The sequence below is a fragment of the Psammomys obesus genome, unplaced genomic scaffold (assembly GCF_907164565.1).
Source record: "Psammomys obesus unplaced genomic scaffold, mPsaObe1.curated_primary_1811, whole genome shotgun sequence".
NCBI lineage: Eukaryota > Metazoa > Chordata > Mammalia > Rodentia > Muridae > Psammomys > Psammomys obesus.
The window spans coordinates 29668366-29685378 of NW_026596057.1; the positions used below are offsets into that span (position 1 = coordinate 29668366).

The window sequence follows — 17013 nt, forward strand, 5'->3', positions numbered from 1 at the left end:
AACTTCCTGAAAGGAACACCAACAGCACAGGCTCTAAGAGCAACAATCAATAAATGGGACCTCATGAAACTGAAAAGCTTCTGTAAAGCAAAAGACACTGTCATCAAAACAAATAGACAGCCTACAGATTGGGAAAGAATCTTCACCAACCCTTTATCTGACAGAGGGCTAATATCAAGTATATATAAAGAACTAAAGAAGCAGAAAAGCAACAAACCAAGTAATCCAATTAAAAAATGGGGAACAGAGCTAAACAGAGAATTCTCGAAAGAGGAACGTCGAATGGCAGAGAAACACTTAAAGAAATGCTCAACCTCATTAGCCATTAGGGAAATGCAAATCAAAACGACCCTGAGATTTCACCTTACACCCATCAGAATGGCCAAGATGAAAAACTCAAGTGATAGCACATGCTGGAGAGGTTGTGGAGAAAAGGGAACCCTCCTCCATTGCTGGTGGGAATGTAAACTGGTTCAACCACTCTGGAAGTCAATCTGGCGCTTTCTCAGACAACTAGGAGTACTGCTACCTCAAGACCCAGCTATACCACTCCTAGGTATATACCCAAAATTTGCTCAAGTACACAACAAGGACATTTGTTCAACCATGTTCGTAGCAGCTTTATTTGTAATAGCCAGAACTTGGAAACAACCCAGATGTCCATCAACGGAGGAATGGATACAGAAATTGTGGTATTTTTACACAATGGAATACTACTCAGCAATCAAAAAGGAGGAAATCATGAAATTTGCAGGCAAGTGGTGGGATCTAGAAAAGATCATTCTGAGTGAAGTATCCCAGAAGGAGAAAGACAAACTTGGTATATACTCACTTATATAGACCTACAAGACATGATAAACATAATGAAATCTACACACCTAAAGAAGATAATCAAGAAAGTGGACACAGGCGAAGGTGATTAATCCTCATTTAGAAAGACAAATGGGATGTGCATTGAACTTATGACAGGAGTCTACCACAAAAGGCATCTGAAAGACTCTACCTAGCAGTGTTTCAAAGCAGACACTAAGACTCATAACCAAACCCTCGGCAGAGTGCAGGGAATCATATGAAAGAAGGGAAGTTAGTATGATATGGAAAGGATAGGAGCTCTACAAGGACCAAATATATCTGGGCACAGGGTCTTTTCTGAGACTGACACTCAACCAAGGACCATCTATGGATATAACCTAGAACTTCTGCTCGGATGTGGCCCGTGGTAGCTCAGTAACCAAGTAGTTTTCCAAAGTAAGGGGAACACGGACTATTTCTAACAGGATCTCAAGGGCAGGCTATTTGACACCCCCCCCAAGGGGAGGAGCAGTCTGTTAGGCCACAGAGGAGGACTTTGCAGCCCGCCCTGAAGATACCTGATAAAACAGGGTCAGATGAAAGGGGAGGAGGTCCTCCCCTCTCAGGGGACTTGGAAAGGGGCAGGGAGGAGACCAGGGAGGGAGTGTGGGGTTGGGGAGGGAATGAGGGAGCGGGATACAGCTGGGACACAGAGTTAACAAAATGTAACTAAAAAGAAAAATAAAATAATAAAAAAATAAAAAAAAAATTAAAAAAAAAGAATATACAGAGTTTTAGAAGATACAAATTTGGAAATAACTTCTAGGGTAGCCAACAATTATATGGATATAAAATAAGAAATAGCTAATTCTTCAGTTCACATGAGAATTTGGGAACACCTGACTATTTATACAACTGTCCCATGGAGTGTTTAATAGCGATACCCTATGTGGGGTTCCGTAAGCAGGCATCTCTACGGCCAGCCCCAAGGGACCTGATGAACTGGTTATCTGGCATCTGTGAGGCCACCTAGAAGAGCACCCTCTGGCCACATGGAACCACCTGTGCATGCTCTGGGTCACCTTATAAGAACTTGAAGCTCCTCCTCTCTCTTTTCTCTCCTGCCTCCTCCAGAGATGGTCTCTGTGACCCCTTTCCCTTCCCCTAATAAACCTCGCTCGTAGAACCGGTTGCCTGGTGTGATTTGTGAATCTGCCTTGTAACTCTCAGGAAGGATTTCTAACACCCTAGACATAATATATGTTCTAAGACACTTGATTTCTAATATTTACCATCCTTTTACTGCGGCAGTTTCTGCTTAGTTTGTCTCTTAAGTTAAATCATTAATTAAAACAAACCTTAGATAAATTTATTTTACTTTTAATAAATCAAAAGTAATGTCAGAAATTCTTAACTATGGGGTATCTAAGCATCACCTGGGTCATTAGGAGAATCATGCAAACCGAAAGTCTTAGTTTAGCTACTGCGATGAGGAAACTTCACGTTTAAAACAGTACATAAGAGATCTGAAAAGAAATACGAAGTCATACTTTAAACTATAAAAGCAGCAGAAAGGATCCATCACAGCCTTGCATGATAGAGAACTCTTCTGGTTTTAAAATTAAGGGAGTTATTTTTTGTTAGTCCTGATCCCCAGGTGACCTCAGTCCTCCCAATGCATTCTCACACTCTACTTCTGTGCTGGAAGACTAATTTACCATAACAAATGGTTGGACCAAGGAACCCTTTGAGCTCTGTTGACAGGCATTTGGGCAATATGAGAGCGTCTCAGCAGGACCCATCAGGACTTTTGTTTCTTCCAGCTCTGAGGACTCTTCAGACTTTGACCCCAGCAAGAGGAAAGGTGTTGCTGAGTGGTACTGCCAACTCCTTAAAATTCAAACACTGACTCCTTGCTTTGATAGAGCATGTAATATTTAGTTCAAGGTTTTTATTTATAAAGTAAAACTAGAACTGTGAAATTTGGAGACATCTCTAACAGGGAGTCTGAATTCCTCTAGTCTATCTCTGACAGCCAAGGAAACTCTATCATGGCAACTTTTCATCATGTAGAAATGTTATCCTAAATACCTGCCCAAAACAAAGGTAGAAAACAGGAGCTTATGGTTTTAGCATCATTATTCTACAATTATTAAAACAGGGCTGAACTCTATATGTAAATAAGTGTGAAATACAGCTTACAAAAACTAGGAGAGAAAAGTTATCAAAGGACTGACGATTAAAAGATGAGAAACAGAAAGTGACAAGGATTCCTACTTTGCTCTCAGGAGATCCTGATCTTTAAGGGCAGAGCCTTGAAGGTAGATCACTCTCTGAGACCACATTGGAATCTGTAGCACCCTCCGAACTTGCACATCCATCTCCGTGGGACACAAAATCACCACATAATAATCCTGTTCAAGGTAAAATGGATAATGGCATAGACATGATCGTGCTTAATTTTATCCTACAGAGTTACACAAAATATTTAAGACTTTTTCCTTCCATTATGATCAACATGAAATAAATTATTGACTATAAATAAAAGCAAATATTTAAATTCAGACAATAAGATTGCATTATGATAAAAATACTGTGAGAAATGCAAATAATCATTGAGTCAGCCTGAGTTTTTTCAGTGACATCAGTACCGCAATGAGAAGGCAATCATGGAGTATGCACAGCACACTCCTTTAGTGTAGTTATCACCTTCAGATTAGTAAACCACATGCTGAGTCAGTGCATACATCAAAGTGTAACTTTTATATTGTAGCCACTTAATTAATTTTATATAATGAAGTAATATCTCGAAGAAACTTCTAATCAATATTTGTATAGTTTGGAGTTTGTATGTGTATTGAATAAAATGATAAATGATAAAGCCATGGTTTTACATCAAAATATTTCAAAGTATATCATCATTCAGTGACCCAGAAAATGCATTCAAAATGACAAAATGATGAAACTAATCTATGTGCAATTTCTTATCTATAAGAATGCAATTTCTCTAGCAACCATTCCATATTTGGTTGCTCTAAAATATATCTACTACAAAATGTTTAGTATTTAAAATCTTGATATTGTTACTAGACAGAGTTAACCATTGTGAGATCATGTTTCTGTTAGATTTTCTGCATATAGTAAACAATATTGATGAAGAAAATAAAATTTTTGAAAAAGTTGAAGAATATAAGAGGAATAAATAATGTTAAATCAAAATATTTTAGATATTTATGAATTCTATATTCAGCACTGTCAGGTTTTCCTCACACAAATTCACTCAGGAAGCACAAAACAAACTCTTTCTTCTGTGAACTGAACTAATTACATTTCAAAAAATACCTAAATCTTTGCTGTCTCAATATCCTAAAAAGTTGAAATATGTAAAGGCTTTAATGTGCACAGGAAAAAAGAGACTTTTTTTAAAATTCATGTTTTTATTTTTTCTCATCGTTTTCTATTTTTTGTTTATTTATAAGGAAGTAAGCAGTGGTTAGTCAAACTTCAGAAAATAAATACACAAAGAGGAAACCACAGGTTCTGGAGAGATGTCTTGGCAATTAAGAGTGCTGGACACTCTAGCACAGGACCTGAATTTGGTCCCCAGCACCCACACTGAGCAGGTCACAATGGCCTACAACTCCACCTTCAGGAATCTGATACCATATTCTAGCTTTCCCAGCCAACCATACACACAGATGAACAAACACACGCACACAGATACACACAAACAACACCCTATCCAACTCCACAAACACACACACACACACACACACACACACACAAATTAAAACCTTACAAAAAGGAATTTCCATACTCCAGCATTTCTCTCAGGAAACCTATAACTACAAAATTTCAAGACGGTTTCCCATTGTTTTCTTATATTTATATTAAAACTCACTGCTTCAAGTAGTTATGATTTATGCTTTACACAAGAGAGAAAAACAAAACAATGCTTTAAGTCAAATATAACCCCCCTTTCCAGCAATAACAAGTTCCACCTGTCTTTTAGCAAAGGTACAGAAGGAAACCTCACGGCTGTTCTTACCTCCAGTATTTTTTCTATGTGCCTGATTGTATTTGTAGTCTTTCATTTATCCTTTTAAAGTTTGGTTGATAAATAAAACCTTGCCAGAATGCAGACTGCAACATCAATTGACGTGCTATGCAGTATGATTCGGCATTGTGCATCATATAATTCAAACCTACCTGCAGTCTGGGATGCGCATAGAATTCATTTAAAAAATCCATAAGCAAGTCAATCTTCAATGAGCTGACACACAGGACAACATGCTTCTCAGTCTGTGCTCGGTGCCGACTATAGTTTCCACCTGACTTTTGCCTCTCCATCCACAAATAGGCCAATTGTTCAAACTGTAATGAATTTTCCACATGTGATGAAAAGCATCATGCATGAAAGTGAAAAGCTAATGCAGTGCCCCATCCATTATCATGTATGTGGCACTTCTTACCCGTGAAATAGTTGAGTTTCAACTTAACAGTAACCCCTTAAACAGGCTGACCACATGATTTCCACGGAGATTACAAATGAGGCCCAGGGGCTTCAGGTCTCCAAGGAAACGTATTAGAATGATTTTACTGTTAGACCATATGGGGCCACTAAGAGGCTAGTCCATTTGCCGTGTAGCCAGGAAAGTACAAAGCAATATACCATTCACTAAGTGAACTATAACAGCTCGAATAGTTTTGCTGCAAATTCTTTTGCCACATCATGCCCATATCTTGCAAAGGGAGATTGCCGTGTGCACCTAGCCCATGCTAGCTGTGCAATGATGAGAACTACAATGAACGGCACTGGGTTGTAGAGGAATATCAGAGAGGTCAGCAAACACTGGGAACTTAGGAAGGTTGGGCAATGAGAACACAGTTTAGTTTGTGCTATTATGTTGCATTCTTGATTTGTTCACTTGTGAGCATCCAGAGCTCATTATTTAAAAAAAAAAAAAAAAAGCTGGAGACTGGTCATTGTTTATATCTCTGACCTTTGTAATCGCTCCATTACTACCCAAAATGTTTCATGATGTACACACACCATATATAGTTTGCTTTATTTGATGAACGTAAAAAATTAATTTTTAACCTGCTGCATTTTATTCTTTAAGCTTTTTTTATTTGCCAAATGTAATTCCTTAATCTAACCTCCTATAACTTAAAATTATAACATAATTAATAATATTAGATAATATATACTTAAAAAAACATGTTGAATAAATGAACCAAAATGTGAGGTATCATTTGTGACTAGCAGCAAAAAGGTGTCTCATGAAATATAATAAGACCTTTCTGTAATAGTGTAAGCACTGCATTAAACTAATTATAACATATATTATAATATTAATGTTAAATAAATAACCAGATGCCATTTTTGTTTATAGAGAGGGTTCAGTTTTACTTGGCTTTGCACATCTCTCCAAAGGTTAACAAGATTCAGTTTACCTGTATAGGAAGTACCACGAGAGCCACACAGATCATAGCAACAACAAAAAGCTTGGAGGACCATGTTTCAGGAGTGACATCCCCAAAGCCCACGGTAGAAAATGTCACAATGCAGAAATAAAGAGAGTCAAAGAGATTGAGTTTCTTGCCAATTCGTTCCAGATGCTGAATACCACAAATGCTAAAAGAAAAAAAAAAAAAAAGAAGTTAAGAACCACAAACTGAACACAGTATTTTTTATTGTTGTATTCTTGTTCTTTGAACACCTATTGATATACAATTCTCCCGCAAACATATAACTTTTAAGGTTTTAGCCACAAAAAAACTTCCAGAGATTGTTAATGCATGATAAGGCAAAAAAAAAAAACAAAACAAAAATAAAAAACAAAACAACAAAAAAATAACGCAATGATATTTCTATGTGTAACATGTGTCAAAATAGTAAAAGACTTTTATTGATTAATTTGCGAAACTAAAGCTATATTAATGTATGAATCAGCATTTACAGAAAATTGTGTAATGATAATTAAATCATGCAGTTTGAACACTGCTGCTGCCAAAACTTGTTGTTATTCATTTTTTATTGTAACAATACTAAGGAGGTGTGGCCCTTTAAGAAACATTGAGAAGACAACCATCATTAAATGAATTGTTGCCATTTTTGTAGGTAGAGCTTTGCTTTGGGGAGCATAGTTTATCTGTTGTATGCAATGTGGTTTTTGTTGTTGTTCTTCTTCTTTACAATGTTGTGTTATATTCCTAGCATTGTACAATGAAATAAGAACCCAGGCAACTTCAAGAACCTTTATGTAGGACTTCTAAGACATTGGAACTGTAATACAACAAACTTCTGATCTGCTCATTATAAATTATCTAGTCACATTCTGCTGTACTGTCACAGAGCAAAGCTAATACACAAGTGCCTCTCAAAAAGGAGTATGCAGACCAACATCTACTAAATGAAAATGACACGTAAAGAAAATGACATCTAAAGAAAATGACACGTAAAGGGATTCAATCAATATAGAAATTCTTAATGATACAGGATATCCACAAATTAGAACAACCTTAAAATAGCAGTAGATACAGTGCCATTACTTGATTTTAAAATAAAACATAAAAAACTATAATTGATGAATATATTGTGTATGTTGAAGAGTAATAATAAATTTGCAACATGAAAATCAGCATGCAACTGCAACAGTTTGAACAAGTCTTGCCCAATTAGTATTGCGATAATACAATGTGGGAACTTTAGGCAACACGAAGGTGGTGTTCTCACACATGAGAACAGCCAGTCTTTTAAAAGCTCTGCAGATAAGCACAGCGAACTGTTTTGTGATATATATTATATAACATGATGATAGAGAAGAAGACACTGGCTTAGAATGAGAAAAGGCCCTTACTAGACAACAATTGGGCCAGAAATTAATATGTGTTTCATTTTATTATTTGAATATATTAGAAATAATATTTATGTAACATAACGTATTCATGCCTGTGCATTATTATGGATATGGACCAACACAGATATGAAAACTGGGAAGTAGGATTTGGCTTAATAAATGGCTCTAGATATTGAATAAGCTTTGGGAATTGAAAGTGGGTAGAGACTTTACAACTGCAAACATGGAAAAAAAGGACCATATTCCAGTCAATGTGGTGATAAGGGCAATTTTCCCAGCATTTAGGAAAACAGGATGATTAGTAGATGATTAGAGAAAGGGTCAGTAGGATGTTGGTAAAACAGTATCTATCAAAGATGACCCTGATGAGTTGGAGTAAGAAATGTATATTTTACAGAAGGAGTGATTGGTTGGGGGTGGGAGGTGGAGATTACTGGGAGGAGAGGAGAAAGGGTACACTGCAGTCAGGATTTAAATAAATAATATGAAAAAGAGAAATGAACTTTTTTAGAAAGCAGAGGAAAAGTGTATCTTGACTGCATTAAGTATATGACTTTATGAAAGACAGAGTTTAAGAGTAATAAACTATACCAATCCTATATCTGACAAAAGGCTAACATCCAGAATATATAAAGAACTCAAGAAGTTAAGCACCAGCAAACCAATAATCCAATTAAAAATTGGGGTACAGAGCTAAACAGAGAATTCTCAACAGAGGACTGTCGAATGGCAGAGAAACATTTAAAGAAATGCTCAACCTCCTTAGTCATCAGGGAAATGCAAATCAAAACCCTGAGATTCCACCTCATACCCAAATGGCTAAGATAAAAAACTCAAGGGATAATGCATGCTGGAAAGGTTGTGCAGAAAGGGGAATCCTCCTCCAGTGCTGATGGAAATGTAATCTTGTACAACCACTTTGGAAATCAATCTGGCGCATTCTCATAAAATTAGGAATAGTGCTTCCTCAAGATCCAGCTACACCACTCCTGGATATACAGCTAAAAGATGCTAAACCATACAACAAGGACATTAGCTCAACCATGTTCATAGAAGTGTTACTCATAATAACCAGAATCTGGAAACAACCTAGATGTTTCTCAACTGAAGAATGGATACAGAAATTGTGGCACATTCATACAATGTAATGCTACTCAACAATTAAGAACAAGGAAATCATGAAATTTGCAAGCAAATGGTGGGAACTAGAAAAGATCATCTTGAGGGACATAATCCAGGAGCAGAAAGACACATATTGTAAATACTCACTTATAAGTAGATATTAGCCATATGATATAAGATCAACATGGTAAAATCTATAGTCCTAAAGAAGCTAAACAACAAGGAGCACCCTATGGAAGAGGCTGAAACCTCACTCAGAAGGGGAAACAGGATAGATACCAGAAGTAGAAGACAAGGAACAGGACAGGAGCCTTCCACAGGAGTTCTCTGAAAGACTCAACCCATCAGGGCATAGAAGGAGATACTGAGACTCATAGCCAAATTTTGGGCAGAGTGTAGGAAACCTTATGGAAGAAAAGGGAGATAGAAATACCTGGAGGGGACAGAAACTCCACAAGAAGATCAACAGAGCTAAAAAACCTGGGCCCAGGGGTTGCTGCAGAGACTGATGCTCCAACCAAGGAACATGCATGGAGAAGACATAGACACCCTGCTCACATGAAGCCCATAGGCTGCTCAGTTTGCAAGAGAGTTCCCTAGTAAAGGGGGCAGGGGCAGTCTCTGACATGAACTCAGTTGCAGGCTCTTTGATCACCTCCCCCTGGGGGATAAAGCCTTGCCAGGCCACAGAGGAAGATAATGTAGCCATTCTTGATGATACCTGATAAGCTAGAGTCACATAGAAGGGGAGGAGGTTCTCTTATCAGTAGACTAGGGAAGGAGCATAGTGGGAGAAGAGGAAGGGTAGCAGGAGACCATGGAGGAACTACAGCTGGGATACAAAGTGAATAAATTGTAATAAATTAATTAATTAATTAAAAAATTTAAAAAGAGTAATAAACTAGAATCTTCAGGAGAAAAGATCTCTAAGTAAAGTAAGTTGGGTGTTTCATGCCATCTTCTGACTGTATGCTAAAATCAAAGAAGGGAGAGATGGTTTAAAGATAGAATTTATAACCAAAAGGGAAACAACATGGCTTAACTTGGAAGACCCTCAGCCTGGCCAAATTGTGAAAAATAAAAATGTTTCTCATGGCAAAACACCAGGGATGGAAGATTGGTATGAGAAAGGGTGCCAGATGCTATTCACCCACACAATAGAAGGAGCATGAAGTCACTCCAGAGATAGTTGAAACCATCATGCCTACCCCAAGCCAAAAAAAACAAGGACTGAGGCTTTACATTTGTTCCAGGTGAAGAACCCAAGGAATCCACAGAATTTCCGAGTTTATGTCCAGAATAGCTCTCTGATTTCTTCAATGTTGCACAGAGTTTCACTGGGTCTAAGCACAACGCTGCCTAAGAATGTGGGTTTGACAAGAGACATCTAGAGGACACAGATAATAAACTTTGGCAGCGATAGCATTGAAAAAAGCCAGCAGCTGTTCAGAGTACATAGTTGTGGAAGAGGTACTTCCTTTTGATACCAAAGCAAGTCTCTCTGCTCAGAGAGAAGAGCCTTACAACTGCGGAAGACACAGAAAGGCCCGGGTAGGACACTGGCACTGTCTTAGGGGTGAGGCTTCCTCAGACAACAACTGAAGAGCAACAAGCATACCACCCCTGGGAGACTTAGTGCTCCCACACTCTCAAACACGAAGGTTCCTGTGTGGACTGTGCCTAGTAAAGCCATTCAGGAGAGGCTTCCCAAAAACAGTTACTCAGTGTCTCTGGAAATTCGGATGTGGTGTTGAAGAAAACCATCCCTAAGCCCAAGGATTTCATGTTGTTTCGTTCACCAGATTTTGAACTTACTTGTTGATATATTAAGACTTTTAAAACTACTGTTGTAATAAAATGAGTTGGATTGCTTTCTTCACTGTTTTTATTTAAGAAAAAAATGTGAATTTGAATATGCCCTCTCAGAAATTCAGGTTGAAACTTAAATGTCTAATGCAATAGAATTAAGCAGCGAGAACTTCAGAGGAGTCAAGTCATGAACACAAACACTGTGAATAAAAACAAAGACTATATAAAATACTAGAGAAAATTAGCTGGTTTTCCTCCCACTCTCCCCATGTGAGGACATAATAACAAGTCTGAGAAGTGGAGAGAATGTTCTCATCAGGCATGGAATCTTTGGCTCCTTGACCTTGAATATTCAAGCACTGAAAACCTAGAAAAAAAAATCACAGCTCTTGCAAATTACCCATTCTCATGTATATGAATAATAGCACAAATAGAGCAGTATAATAAAAAGTAATATACAGAAAGAAAAGAGAAAGGAGAAGGGACCAGGAGGAAGGGGAAAAGAGGAAGGGATGAGATGATGGAAGAAGAGGAATCAAAAGAAGTTACAAGCATAACAGGAAACAAGCAGAATGAAAGAAGTCAAATGGAAAGAGCACACATGATTTTGTTTATGGGCAATCTCCAGAGCAAGGACAGAAAGCGGATTAGCGGCTGCCTTGCTGGGGAGTGGGGTATGATGATAGAAATGTTCCAAAAGTGGATTTTGGTGATTGCTTGAAAACTCAGTAAATATGTTAAAATATGGTTGAATTTACACTTAAGAAGAGTGAATCTGATGATCTGTAAATTATGCTTCTGAAAATCTGTTAAAACTCAGTGTATAGTTTTTGGATACCACTACAGCATCTATGTGTGAGCAGACAGTTCAGCTTTGAGGACCACAACGAACAAATTGGTCCAGAAGGTTTGAGTCACAAGAGCACCCAAACTAGTGAGAAAATTCATATCAATTTGTTTGCCTGGTTGCCCAAATGCAATACTGCAATATAATTAAACTATCACATGTGGTCACAGACATCTAAGAGAAGAAATGGACGCTAATAATAGATGTTCTTTAATTATATCTTTTAGGATGTAAATTTTATATAAAGCCTACAATGTTATCTAATACTCGTTCATTATACACGCACAATTGTGTGCATATACAAGTGTGTGTGTGAAACAGAGAACAGGTTTTGGGAGCGATCTCTCACCTTCCGCCATGGGATCAAACTTAGGCCGTCAGGTTTGCAGCAGGCTTACCCGCTAAGCCATCTCAATGGCCCTAAACACAACTTCTGTGTTTCACATAATATAGAATTTTAACATTGAATTATTTTGAGGATTCAGGTGTTATTTGAGAACGTTGTATTTTGGTTAATTATACCTTGAAACTGAAGCCTGACGATAGATAAAATAATAATTTCCTAATGCAAATATTTTTTTTATCTAGATATCAATTACAAAACATCACCCACTGCACTTTTGAGCCTTCAATTTTTCCATTATTGATTGTAACTCGTCCATGGGAGACATTATCATTTTATTCAGAAATAATTTGTACATAATTCTAATGTGAGGTTTCAAATGGCCACTGAGCTCTCACTAATTACAAAGCTTTCTCAGATTCATGGTATACTGGGCCTTAACACACCCTGAGAGCTCTTTCCTGGAAGCCTGGGGCATTGTAAGCCATGAGTTTAATCATAGAATTGACACTATGAAAGTCAGGCCATGTTGTCAGTGTGTGACTAAAGTTGGAACAAGAATTGTCTTGATCTCAACCAGCAATGGCTATCTGCAATGAGCCTACAAAAGAGTGGGCTTGTCAACAGTCCACCATTTGTTAGGGACAGAGGGAATCAAGGGTTCTACCCATCTTTAGCCACCAAGTGCCTGCTATGGAGTCTCAGAAAGACATGGTGCTTAGCTGTATACCCACTTATGAGCAAGGTAGGCTCTACACCCACATACAAACAGAAAAGCATGGCTCAGCTCAGGGGGCCTCAAAAGAAAACAAAATATCTGAATGTGGAAAGGAGATGTAAAGGATAAGAAGGCTACAAGGACTATGAGAGCTGTCTGGGGTGGGAGTAATTACAATGCAAATTATATGTATGAAATTTTCAAGTATCAAATTTAAAAAATATATTTTTAAAAATCACACAAAAACACAGAAAAAATGCAGAAATGATAGATATGCTTAGTAGACAGATTATAGTTTGAGTGTTATAGTTTCACACATATTAAACCCATTAAATAGTTGTATTGAAAATAAGCATTTTATATATTAAGCACAACTTAAGTATAAGATAGTTTTCTACAATACTCTATAAATCTAAAAATATTTGAAAATATTTAAATTTAATTATATGAGATATTTAAGAACTACAGGCAAGAAAATATGTCATTACTCTCCCTACCAATTAGTATTTGTAACTTCTGCATTTGTTTACTTTAAATATACCTAAATAATGCTGGGTATGTGTTTTAGTTAAGGGTTCATTGCTGTTCAGAGACACCATGACTTCAGCGATTCTTATAAAAGAAAACATTTTGTTGAGTTTGGCTTACAGGTTCAAAAGTTTAGTCCATTATCATCAAGGCAGGGAATATGGCAGCATATAGGCAGACATGGTGCTGGAGAAGGTGCTGAGCTTAGCATAAACAACATCAAAGCCTACCTCCACAGTGACACACTTCTTCCAACAAGTTCACATTTCCTCCAACAAGGACAGACTTCCTCATAGTGCTCTCTATGGCCAAGCATTCAAACACATGAGTCTATGGGGGCAATACATATTCAAACCATCACAGCATGGTAGTACATGCTTATAATTTCAACAGTTGAAAGTGGAGCCAACAACACCTGGACTTCAAGGTCATCCTCAGCGATAGTGAGTTTGAGGCTAGGCTGGGCCACACAAGACACAAGAGTTGGTTAAAAAACAAAAAGCAGAGGACCAGGGGTACGACAATCAATCCTCACCTAGAAAGACAAATGGGATGGACATTGGATGTAGGAGAAAACAAGTAACAGGACAGGAGCCTATCACAGAGAGCCTCTGAAAGACTCTATCCAGCAGTATATCAAAGCAGATGCTGAGACTCATAACCAAACATTTGGCAGAGTGCAGAGAATCATATGAAAGAAGGGGGAGTTAGTATGACCTAGAGGGGACAGGAGCTCCATAAGGACCAAATATATCAGAGCACAGGGGTTTTCTATGAAACTGTTTCTCCAACCAAGGACCATTCATGGATATAACCTAAAACCACTGCCCGTATGTAGCCCATGGTAGCTCAGTATCCAAGTGGGTACCCTAGTAATGAGGACAAGGATTATTTCTGACATGAACTCAATGACTGGCTCATTGATCTCCTCCTCCCCACCGAGAGAGGAGCAGCTTTCATAGGCCACAGAAAAGGATACTGCAGTCAGTTCTGAAGATACCTGGTAAGCTAGGGTCAGATGGAAGGGGAGGAGGACCTCCCCTATCAGTGAACTTGGAAGGGGGCAGAGAGAGATGAGGGAAGGAGGATGGGATTGGGAGGAAATGAGGGAGGGGGCTACGGCTGGGATACAAGTGAATGACCTGTGATTAAAATAAACAAAATAAAACAAAAAGGGAGGTATATGTATGGATATTTATGTAAGTACATATATATAAATTTATGTAATTATATACAATTATATAAATATATTATATATGTATATATGCTTATATAATCATATATATATATACAACATGATAAATGAAATTTTGGAAATTTGGTATGCATCTGAATTAACTTATCTATATCATGTAATAATGTTTAATTATTTGCATAAAAAACTTAAAAAACAAATGAATAAAGTATAAGGCATGAATTAGTTCAAGCTATGTTTAGCATTCTGCTGACATATTTCATGAATATTTGAACGACTGAATTAACTATTTACTAACCAAATGCTTGAACTTCAGTCTAATATATGTTTCTGGTAGTGAATAATTCTACAATACTGGACTGAATCAAAGAGGATAGTATGTACCAGAATGATCAGAAAAATTTTTACTTTATATTTCACGGAAAAAAAATCCTACTAATATTAGAAAAGGTGTCCCTGCAGTGAGTTATAATCTATACCTCCCTGTTACTCCTTTTCCCCTAAGCGATACCAGTTTTGCTCTCACTGTCATTGTGTGTGTGTGCACTATGCATCCTTAGTTTCCTGAAAAAAAATAAAATAAAATTGAAAAGTTTTGCAGAAGATTGCACAAGCCTATCATATTCTAGAGAAATAACATGCATACTATATTTCTAAACAAATTTCAAAATACATACTACTTATTAATTATTTTGAAATTTTACTTGTTCTAAGCTCTCCTTTAACAAACATGTCAGGACATGAAGTTTAGTAAAATATCACAAGCTAAACTGTTCTGATTAGGTAACAACTCCTAGAAACAGCCAACATGAGTAACATGGTATATGCATACATTGATGGGAGCATACAGACATACAGACAACACAGAGAAGGTTTCCATAAACAGCAGCAATTGGTTTATTTCTGTGCTAATCCTTCAAGCTAAGTATATATTTAGATTACTCTTATTAAAAAAAATAATTAATCCAGAAGCAGAAAAGGCATCAAGAAACTATGCTTTCAAAATAGCTCCATAGACCAGTTATTGGTACTGATTATACAGCTCTTAACGCCAACACAATAATAACTTTTATTATACTATACACAAAACTTAATACTGAACTTATACAATATTTGTTTTGCCTAGAACTCTGAATCTTTTGAGATGCTTTTTAAGGACATGGAGTTATTAGATGATGAAAGTATATTTTAATATAGATAATGGTTATTGCATTTACAGATGCAATCCTTCCATTATTAACTGGAAAACTGCTGTTCTCTCATCACATTTGATGAGATTGGTTATTTTGTATCTTGATGCAGAAGTGGCTTTTGGGAAGAGAGGCACAGATTTCCTGATAAAAAGAAGGTGCTCAAGTATCACATATTCATAATAAAAACATAATATTTGGCCTTTAATTAAAAAGATAAAACTGTTCAATCAGTTAAGTACAGGTTAAAACCTTTAATTTTATCCATAGTATAAGGTAGCTGAAGAATTTTACAAAGCAGTTTTTTATTAATAATTTCTGAGATTAGATATTTTTAATCACCTTAACATTGCAATGTCTATGATTCAAACTTAATAGTGTCTTGTGAATGGATAGTCATTTCTCTTACAACCTACATAATTATAACAAAACTTTTATTGTTCTCTATCATTTGCTTAGACATTGTAAACAACTGACAAATTATAAAACATTAGCATATCAATCTTACCTAATTAATGTTTTGCTTATTTCATACACATAATATTAGAGTCATATATAATGATTTAAGGATATGAAAATTAATATAAAGTCTTTTTTCTTATTGGTGTAGATACTTTTTGACTTTTTAATTTTTTATATTAATTAGTTTATTCACTTTGTATCTCAGCTGCAGCCCCCTTCTTCATTCACTTCCAATTACACCCTCCTCCCCCCTCATCTCTTCCCATGCCCCTCTCCAAGTCCATTGATAGGGGAGGTACTCCTCCCCTTCCATCTGACCCTAGCCTATCAGATCTCATCAGGACTGGCTGCATTGCCTTCCTTTGTGGCCTGGTAAGGCTGTTCCCCCATTAGGGGGAGGTGATCAAAGAGCCAGCCACTGACCTCAGGTCAGAGACTGTCCTTGTTCCCCTTACTAGGGTACCCACTTGGAGACTGAGCTGACATGGCTACATTTGTGCAGGGGTTCTAGGTTATCTCCATGAATGGTCCTTGATTGGAGTATCAGTCTCAGAAAGACCCCTGTGCCCAGATTTCTTGATTCTGTTACTCTCCGTGTGGAGCTCCTGTCCCCTCCAGGTCTTTCTATCTTCCCTTTCTTTCATAAGATTACTTGTACTCTGCCCAAAGTTTGGTTATGAGTCTCAGCATCTGCTTTGATAACTTACAGGGTAGAGAGTCTTTTAGAGGCCCTCTGTGGTAGGCTACTGTCCTGTTCCCTGTTTTAATAAGACTGTACTATGAAAAATTTTAAATAAAAAAGTGTATATGAAACTGGTAGGTGCCATAAAACTTAACTTGTGTTTCATGATGGAAAATAGGTACCAGAGTGATGGTAGGTTCTCCCTTGCTAAGCTTGATGACCTGAGTTCAGAGCCTGGAACCCACATAAGACTCATACACATATATCTTAATTCACAGTTTGCCTTGCAAATACATTCTGGGAAATGAGGAGGACAGAAAATAGCATTTCTAGAAGCTCAAGGGTCTACTGTCTTGGAATATGCATCAGTCAACAAGCGTAGACTGTGTTTCAAACATGGTGGCAAGCAACGATGACCACGGATGTTCTCTGGCCTCACACAAATGAATGGACACATACGTT

General features: G+C 37.2%; 1 protein-coding gene across 3 annotated transcripts in view; it reads right to left on the reverse strand.

Moving 5' to 3' along the window:
• Positions 1 to 17013, reverse strand: part of Kcnt2 (potassium sodium-activated channel subfamily T member 2) — a 377298-nt gene that overhangs the window by 180973 nt on the left and 179312 nt on the right. For all 3 annotated transcript variants that reach the window (XM_055624693.1, XM_055624692.1, XM_055624691.1), the window contains exons 9-11: positions 6250 to 6430; positions 5002 to 5166; positions 3070 to 3206 (exon numbers count right to left, since the gene is read on the reverse strand). In XM_055624693.1, coding sequence (XP_055480668.1) covers positions 3070 to 3206; positions 5002 to 5166; positions 6250 to 6430 — 483 coding nt within the window. The remainder of the gene's footprint in view (positions 1 to 3069; positions 3207 to 5001; positions 5167 to 6249; positions 6431 to 17013) is intronic.